The following is a 9,235-nucleotide window of genomic DNA, read 5'->3' on the forward strand; positions in this document are numbered from 1 at the left end:
TCTGTGAGAGGCTTCTTATGGACATATCTCCATGCTCCAAGTACCAAGCTTGGACAGAGAAATCGACTCTGGCTGGAAGGGACTTTTTTTTCTTTCCTCAAAACCCCATGAAAGCCCAGACCTGAGAGGTCTTGCCTTTGACTCCAGCGACACCAGCGATGGGTCCCTGGGTCTGCCAGAGGAGCCTCAGTCCCCTCGGTTATAAAGGAGGGATGCCGGCACCTGGCCTCTTCACTGGCTGCCGCTGCTGGGGGCTGGGGCTTCTGACTCCTGGCTGGGGAGTCCGTGAGGGGCACTGGGGCCAGAGGTGGCTTCTCAAAGCCCTGAAACACCTTGTCTCCATGACTAGGAAATCTTCTGTTTCTGAAACACAGGCAGAACGACTTGCCTCCCTCAAATCGGGCATTTATTCAATGAGCTCCTTTCGGGTCAGGTGCACACACACTCTGACCTCTCGCAGCTCGGCTGCTGGGCTGCTGAGCATTGTAAGGAGGAAGCCACATGTGACTGGTGCAGAGATGCCACTGGGGTGGGCCTCGGGGCTCCGGGCTTTCCCAGCCCCTGCCGGACAGCCATCTGGGAGGGCTGGAGCAAAGGCAAGGAGAAGAGGGTGTGCAGCTCCGAGAAGGGGGTTACCTGCACGCTCACCTTCCAGACCTGTCAAAACCGCCCCTCCTGCTGTGTGTTCTTGTGAGGGCTGATTCCATGAGGAAGCACGTGACGATGCCCCAGGGTATCCCACCAGCAGGGACCGTCCTGCCCCTGTCTGTGCCTCATTTGTGTGTTTTTTAAAAGGATTTTCTACTTTGGCATGCCCTGGACAAAAGTTTCTCACATGAGGGTGGAACTAAAAGACAAGAGGAAAGAGGGGACAATGGAGAGGGGACGTGGAAAGCTCTGGGGGGAAACAGAGCAAGTCCCTGAGGGGCTTCTACAGGCTCCCCAGGAGGCCCTGTGCTCAGCCACGGGGTCCTCCCCATTCGTGCAGGTTCAGGACCCAGAAGGGATGGGGTTAGTTGTGTTTCTCTCTTTTCCATCATATTTGACTCAGGTGTCCTGGGGAACTGGGTGAGAAATATTTATATGACTCTTAAAGAGTGTGGGAGCTTTCCCATGCCCCGTCAGTGCCTATGTTCATCTGTTCATTCATTAGAACCACCCCCAACTCATGGCACATGATCAATTCATACTAGCCATTGTTATTACTAGGCATACAACACGATCATATACACAGAGCCTAAGGTGATACAGAAGTGGTCCAGTAGTAAGTCCTGGAGTAGAGTGGCATCTCTACCCAACCCAGTGAGCCAGATAGTCATTCTACTTTTGCAGATGAGAGAAACTGAGGCTCAAGATCATAGAGCAAGCCAGAAACAGAAGTGAGACTAGTAGGTGCAAACCTAGTCCTCCCTGAGTCACAGGAGTAGGGCTGGGGGCACTAATGAGAAGAGAGGGAATGGGCAGGGGGACATCATCACCTTCTGGGCTTAATGACCTCATTAGCCCTGCTTTGATGGCAGAGGGCCTGCCAGTGCTACCCCCATGGAGCCACCCACAGACCCCCAGGCTGTGGCCCCGCCTCTGAGGGCCTCCTCCCACCCCACTGAAGGTTCTCCTTTTGTAGTGCCTTGCCAAAATGAGATGTTTCATGATCCCTCTAACCATTGCCTTTCCCCCACTTCTATTTATTTCATAACGTGATTTATTATTTCAGTAACATGATTAAAAAAGCTGGAGAATACACTTTCTTTTCAATGCACATGGAACTTCCACTGAAAGAAATGGTTTTCTGGGCCATAAAGCAAGTCTCAACGCATTTCAAAGGACTGAAATCCCACAGAGGATTTTCTCCAGCCACAGTAGAATCAAGCCAGAAATCCACAAAAAAAGACTACTAAAATATTCCCATAATGTTTTACAATCAAGTGACACACACATACTTTTGCTGTGTGACTCTAGCCAGTTTATGTAACCTTGCTCAGCCTCAAGCTTCCTTATCTTTCAAAATGGGAATAACCTGTACTTTCTAGGGCTATTGGGAAGATGGAATAAGACAACATGTGTAAAGCTCTTAGTTCTGTGCCTGGCACATAATACATGCTCAAGAAATGTTAGCTGCACAGAGAGGTTAAGTAACTTACCCAGGGTCACACAGCTGATAAATGGCAAGGCTAACTTTCAGATCCAAGCATCTGGCTCCACACTGGTACTGACACCCCTTCGGGGCCTCAGCCACCCCCAGCACTGTAGGTTGTGGGGGTGTTGGGGGGGGATAGGAAACTGCTACCACCGATTAGCCAGGTCACTTCAGAGAGTGTTAATTTCCCCACTCCCTCTGCAGAAGGTTGACTTAATGAGCCCAGGATTTCCTATGACCCTGACGTTCTGTGGTTCCATCTTCTCTACCACTGATGGCTGAAATTTTACCATTAGAAATGTGTTTGTTTTTGTTTAATTCCGTCTTCGGCCTCAACTCTCTTTTTAGAAATACAGTTTTCCTTTAGAGGCTCTTGAGCCCTGGGGCTACCGCTGTAGAAGGGTCTGTGGCATGATTCTGTGGGCCCTGGTTGGGAGGAGAGGGGCAGGCAAAGTGAGAAGAGACGCAGACAGGGAAGGCCAGGCCCAAACTGTCCATTTACTCATGGCCCACGGTGGCCCAGCGGAGCTCTGGTCAGGCCACCTGTGGGATGGCCGAGTAATAGCTCCTGTTCCACTCGCCCGCTGACCCCATCTGTCATCATTTTTCACACTTTTTTGTAGGCTTCCTTTTTTCTCCTGTATTTTTTTCTTTCCGCCGCAGTGCCTCTCAGATGAAATTGGAGAAAAATGGGTTTTGTCCTTTTTTAACCAGAAGACTAAAACTCTTAAATTACCTTCTTCAAGTTCTGAAATAGAAATCCCAAATAAGACAGCCACCTTTTCCTCTCTCTCTCTCTCTCTCTCTCTCTCTCTCTCTCTCCCTGTCTTAGGGGCCCAGGAGCTTGAAATAAAAGGCAGGATGGTGGTTTAGGAGGAATGATCTGGGCTTGGCCCAGCGCCGGCCAAGGAAAAGGAGCGGGGTGGTGACAAGGAGGGCCCGACCGGAGGTGGGGAATAAGGGAGAAAGAGATGAAAGTGAGCAAAACCAGTGCCCCGTTGCTTGTGGTTCTAGAATAAGAGGTCACCACGAGAGAACGAGTTCCTCGAGGAGCAGGTAGCTACTCCGTGAGTGTTAGGACGCAGGCGGGTGCCCAGGGGACGTGGAGCTCAGGAGAAGCAGAAAGTACAAGGGCTGTTGCACCCTTGTACTTGTTGTACCACTGAGAAGCGCACAGGACTATGGGCACAGTAAGCCTCCCCTGCTTGTGCCACCTGACTGCTGTCACACACGGTTCCCAGAGACTCCAGCAGGGGGCAGCAGGACAAGGAGAGGGAGAACGGTTCCTGGGCAAAAAACGAGGAATTCTGGGGCTGGAGGCCTGGGTCCTAATTCCTGCCACACAGACTACTACTAATAGCTAACGTCTATTGAGCACTTACTGTGTGCCCAGGACGATGCTAAGCACCTTACCCAGACCATCCCACTTAATCTTCCAAACAGGCTGGAGATGTAGCCATCATTATTCTCTCTGCTACGAGGGAGGAATGGGAGGTTGCATGGCTTGCCCAAGACCTCATGTGTGTTGTGGCAGATGTGGGTTTGAACCCAGGGAGTCCGACTCCAGAGCTCTTGTGCTTCTTCCTGCCAAACAACTGGGCCTGCTGCCTTATGTCCTCATTTGGAAAGTCGTGGTGCAGGGGGCCAGTGGGACGGATTGGATGAGGCTCACGTCCTCTCCAGCGTGGACTGTCCGATTTGGGGCTCATGCCTCCCCTGTGCACACAGAGGTTCCATTCAAATGATGCAGAGTGCCAGGTAAATCTGTGCCCTGCAACCCTGATGAGACAGGGGAAGGGAATAAGGGCACTTCCTATGGTAGAAGACTTGTAGGTTAGAGTTATGGCAAAAGGGCAAAACCGAGATCCCAAGGTTCTAGAAAATTCTGCACACTTCACCTCTATTGTGCATCTGATAATAGCCTTTGCATTTCCTTATTCTTTGCTCCAGGTTACATACCCACAGCCTCAGACCCACCTGGCCAAACAGGCTAGGAAGGAGCTCTGGCTCTGGGACGGGCGAGGTGGTTCCCTGTGGGGGCCCCCCTCCAGCTCCCTCTATCTTCTTTGCAGGCCCAGCAGCCATGGCCCATTACAAGGCAGAGCAGGATGACTGGCTGATTGTCTACCTGAAGTATTTACTCTTCGTCTTTAACTTCTTCTTCTGGGTAAGTGAATCTTGTACACGCATCCATCCCCTGGCTCAGCACAGAGTGAGTCAAACCCCCTTTGTTTTTTGTGAGTCACCACTCGGGGTGATTTCTTCCAAATCAAAGACCGACCACCCATGGGCAAACTCTACCTACTTTAAAGCAAATATGTACATTTGCTACTGAGGGGGAAGAAAAGAATCTGGTCTGCAGGTTGGCGTGGAGTCCGCACCACATGGCATTTGAAATAGGGGACACATAAACATCACAAGGAGCATTGTGTTCCCACCTGCTGTACAAAGGGTCCGGCTCTTTCTTCCCCGCTAACTTGCTGTACCAGTGCCTTGTGGGAAATGTGCCTGCTCTTTGCCTGTGCTCCACCGAAAACCATTTATTTGCCTTTCATGGTTAACATTTTCTGGGCCCGGGAAGTCGTGGGGCCCTGGGGCTGGTGTGGTGGGAACAGCCTTCATGGTGACTCCCCTCAGGAAGCCTGCCCCGGGGAGGTCTTCTAGGAGGAGCGGGGTCTGTCCACATGAGGCAGTTATCGAAGTAATCGGAAGCAGAATACCATTGGTTCCCCAAAATAACCAGATGCTGGAATGTGTGTGTTTTGTATTGCAGTCTCCCTAGATCTGGAGAGCTGAAAGGGGGCTGGGAGAGCAGGCTCTGCTAGGCTCTGCTGTTTACCGATGGCGCCGCCTGGGGCAAGCCACTTAACACTGGCTGAGTCTCTTTCTCCAGCTACAAAATGCAAATCATTTCTAACTACCTGGGATTTGTTAAAAAGGGAACAACAGGCCCCAAATGGAGTCACTTAATGCTAAGCTTCATGTCACCAAACCAGACTTAATTACAGTCTCGGCTCTCCCAGAAGCGGCATCTTAAGCCAGTCAATCAGGAATGATGATCACGAGTTAGGTAACCCACCTGCTAGACTGCTGCCTTTCCCTAAAGGAAAGTAACCTTGCAGTAACCAACCTGCTTTTTTGCCTAGCATTACATCCTTAGTCCTGCTCCCTTCTGGCTAGGAAAGTCTTTCCTTTGGTGCAAGCACATCGGAGTTCCTTTCTATCTGCTAGATTGGCTGCTGCCTAATTGGAATCAATTTGAGCTCAAAGAAACTCTTAAAATGTTTAATATACCTCAACTTATCTCTTAGCAGTTCGATGAGCAGGTGCCCTAGAAGGGTACATGGTAAGTGCTTAGTGCAGTCTCTGCACATAGAAGGCATTCAGTAAATACAACATTTCAGATATGCGAGCTGCAGAAGGCTTGCAAATACCACCAAATCAACCTGCTGATAGAGCAGAGCGGAGGTCCCTGCCTCCCCTGGGAAGCAGTGCCCTCCCTTAGAAATGTCTCGGAAAGGCAAAGGCAAAGATAGGTTATATCTGCATGTCCAGGGTCTTTCATTAAGGCTAATTAAATTGCTTGAGATGGGCCAATGTGTTAAGACCTAGAAGGATCATGATACAGGAGTTAAGGATTGTGGGCATGGCCAGGCCAGGGTTTGGGAGAGAGCCTTGAAGAGTAGACGCCCATTTGATGCTATCTGTTAAAAAGTCGAATCGTTTGATGTTGGCTTAAATGTCTTTTGCAAAGTCCCTGAGATGGACAATAAATTTATTTCATTTGCAACTTTTATCTTCCTGGGCAAGAGTTTCCTGGAATACTAAAGCTGGCTTGTTGAAGCCAATGGACTACTACAGTCAACACTGATGTAATCAGTAAGCTGTGTGGGTGCAGATAGTTTTGATTCTCAGAGAAAAATCCAATAGAGTGCTTAAGATTCTTGCTGAGTGAGGATTTTTTTTTTCCTTAAGAATAAGTATGTTCTCCCCAATCATAAAAGTCTATGTCTCCACTACAGATAATCCCTAAAATACTGAGAAGTATAAATAAGAAAATAAAAATTGCCCACATCTCAGTGTATTAGGTTCCTAGGGGTGTCATAACGAAGTATCATTAACTGGGTGGTTTTGTTTTGTTTTTTAAGGATTTTATTTATTTGAGAGAGAGAGAGAGAGAGACAGCATGAGCAGGGCAGAGGGAGAAGCAGACTCCCCACTGAGCAAGGAGCTCGACTTGGGGCTCAATCTCAGGGTCCTGGGTTCATGACCTGAGCCAAGGGCAGACGCTTAACAGACTGAGACACCCAGGTACCCCATAGACTGGGTGGTTTTAAACAACAGAAATATATCCTCTCACAGCTCTGGAGGCCAGAAGTCCAAACTCAAGATGTCGTCAGGGCCATCCTCCCTCTGAAACTCTGGGTAAAGTCCTTCCTTGACTCTTCCTAAATTATGGTGGTGGCTGGCTATTCTTGGCATCTTGGGGTTGCACTGCATGACTCCGATCTCGGCTTCTGCCATCCCGTACTGTTGTTCCTATGTGTCTCTGTCTTTACGTGGCATTGTCTTCTCAGAATGACCCCACTCATATCAGATAAGGGCCCACCCTGATGGTCTCATTGTAACTTGATTACATCAGCAAAGATCTTATTTCCAAATAAGGTCCCATTCATAGGTACCAGAGTTAGGACATCAACAAACCTTCTTGGGGACACAATTCAACCATATATTCACCATCCAGGGATGACTCCTGTTGACATTCCCTCTAAACATGGCCCCAATCAGGATGGGAGATGGTGGTGACCTGCACCATGGGAGGGGCAGTGGGGATCGAAATATTTGGAGAGAGTCAAGGGATTTGGGAGGTAACATTAGGTCACAAACTGGTTGAGAGGAAAGAAAATATGTAACCTGGGTGGACAGTGAAGCCCTTCACTGCAATGGTAGACCAGAAGGACAAGCAGTTTGGCATCCAATGGTGAGGTCAGATGGAGGCATGGTGGGTTTGAGTCACCGGGAGACATCTGAGCAGAGATGCCCCGTGGGAGGTTGGCTCGTGGGTCTGGATCATTCCCACCCTGATGGTCGCTGCAGCCACGGAAGTAGGTGAGAACCCCCACGGAGACCGAGGAGAGAAGCGAGAATGAGATGCAGAGCAGCCCCGAGGGCAGGGGTGAGTCGAAGCTCAACAGTGGCCCCCACTTGCCCTGACCTAGAGAGTTCCTGAGATGTGGGACTTTCATTCTCCCACCAGGAGAGCTCAGGCAAGCTGACAGGAGCCATCCACTGGGGGGCTGGAGGGAAGGACTGTCAGAGCAGGGAGAGGCAAAGCAGGAGGGACAGGGTCCCAGAAGCTGGAGATGGAGGTGGTAGGTTGGACACGTGTTCAAGGGAAGGGACACATCAAGTATTTTAAGGCCTGGAGAGAGGCCACCGGGTTGACCCCACAGTTTATTGGTGGCTGCAGTAAGAGAACTCTCAGGAGAGTAGTGGGGGCAGCGGTGGAGGAAGTAGGCAATCAGTGTAGACAGCCACCTGCTGGGTACCAGCAGAGATAGAGGGCCATAGCTGGTGAGCCAGAAGGCTGTTTCAAGGTGCTCAGCCCAGAATGTCTGTGGAAGGGCCCCGACCTTGCCTGTGAGCACCCTCGGGGCCCTTCCAGCCAGAGCGGACTAGGAGTCTGTTCAGATTTGTGTCCCTTTGGGAGTGGCAGGGAGAGGGACATGGGGGTGGCAGCACAGGCAGATGTCCAGCGGGCATGCTACCCAAGCAGCTACCAGTGAGTGAGAGGGAGCTTCCCCCCTACCAAGCTCCCTACCTTGGGTTAAAAATACCCCTGCCTGGGGACCTGGCTGGACATGGACCAGCCTCCCAGGGTCCCATTTGACCAAGCTTCATCCACTTATGACAGATGGTCCATTTGGGGATGTTCAGGCCTCAGTCTTAGTCCAAGGGTATCCCGGCATTGTCCCCTAGACTGCCGTGATCTCCTCGGAAGTAGACAAGGGACAGACTGCTGGCCCATCTCCTCCCACAGCAGAGCGCAACATCACACATCTTACCGTGAGCAAAGCCCCTGGGAATTTACCAGAGTTCCTGGGGAAGGGGGCGTGTCACATACACACCCCAGAGTCCAGCTGCCAACCCTCCACCTGAGCCCCTCTTTCAAGACACATAGCAATGCCGGGGTCTACACCAATCGGTGCTCACACCCCTTCTGCCTTCCTCTTAGACTCTACTGCAGAGCATGGGGCGGGCGGTGGGGGGGGTCCTGCAGACAGCTGCCAGTCTCCTGCTCACTAAGCCCCTGCACAGGCACAGAGAGTGAGCCCGACAGCGGAGGCAGACTGCCCTTGCTAGTCCTCCTTTCTCCCCCATGACAGTGTTTCTTCCCCATACATCACCTTGCCAAACTGTCCCAGCCCAGCATAGCGAGGCTGGAGAAGCCCTTCTTCAGGGCAGTTATGATGCCTAGCGTTCGGGAACCACTGCCGGATAAAGACCTTCCTCGGGTTATCTCACACGATCCTCAGATCAACCCTGAGGGTCTGTCTGGCCATTATCCTCAGGCAGGGAACAGGCTCACCCAGTTCAGAGTCTTGCCCAAAGTCTTAGAGTGGTGAGAAAGAAAGCGACCGCTGACCCCCAGGCATTCTGGTCAATGATTTAACAATGGAAAAGTCCAGCCCTGATGTTAATTAGGTACTGTTCTAGGTGCTTGGGTGCATGAGCGGACAGAGTCCCCAGGGTGCATGGCGCTTCCTGTTTCAAGCTTCCTCTCTGGAAGGTCTTTACCTACATCATTCTGTTTCATCTTCCCAGCATCCCACAGCCCTGAGCAGCTCTATTAGAGCCCCGCTGTGCAAGGGGGGAGGGGCAATGTGCCCAAAGACCCAGAGCTGGATCCCAGCAGCTTTCACCCCTAAGACTACACAGGAGGCCACCAGCCTCAAGTCCTGTCCCTCTCCCACAGTGTCTGTGGGGCATACGTGGATCAGTAAGACAACAGAGCATGCCGGGAAGACTCGGGCTCAAGTTTGGGCTCAAATTCAGATCTTATTGATTTGCCATGGGACATGAGTTGTCGGGGACAGA

The 9,235-nt window shown here is 51.1% G+C and overlaps 1 protein-coding gene across 2 annotated transcripts in view; it reads left to right on the forward strand.

The window, feature by feature from the left end:
• TSPAN11 (tetraspanin 11) overlaps window positions 1-9,235 on the forward strand; it is a 60,876-nt gene that overhangs the window by 17,228 nt on the left and 34,413 nt on the right. For both annotated transcript variants that reach the window (XM_080810927.1, XM_080810926.1), the window contains exon 2: window positions 4,210-4,304. In XM_080810927.1, coding sequence (XP_080667053.1) covers window positions 4,221-4,304 — 84 coding nt within the window. In that variant the 5' untranslated portion in view covers window positions 4,210-4,220. The remainder of the gene's footprint in view (window positions 1-4,209; window positions 4,305-9,235) is intronic.

This window comes from Martes martes, assembly GCF_963455335.1.
Source record: "Martes martes genome assembly, chromosome: 8".
In the NCBI taxonomy this organism is placed as follows: Eukaryota; Metazoa; Chordata; class Mammalia; order Carnivora; family Mustelidae; genus Martes; species Martes martes.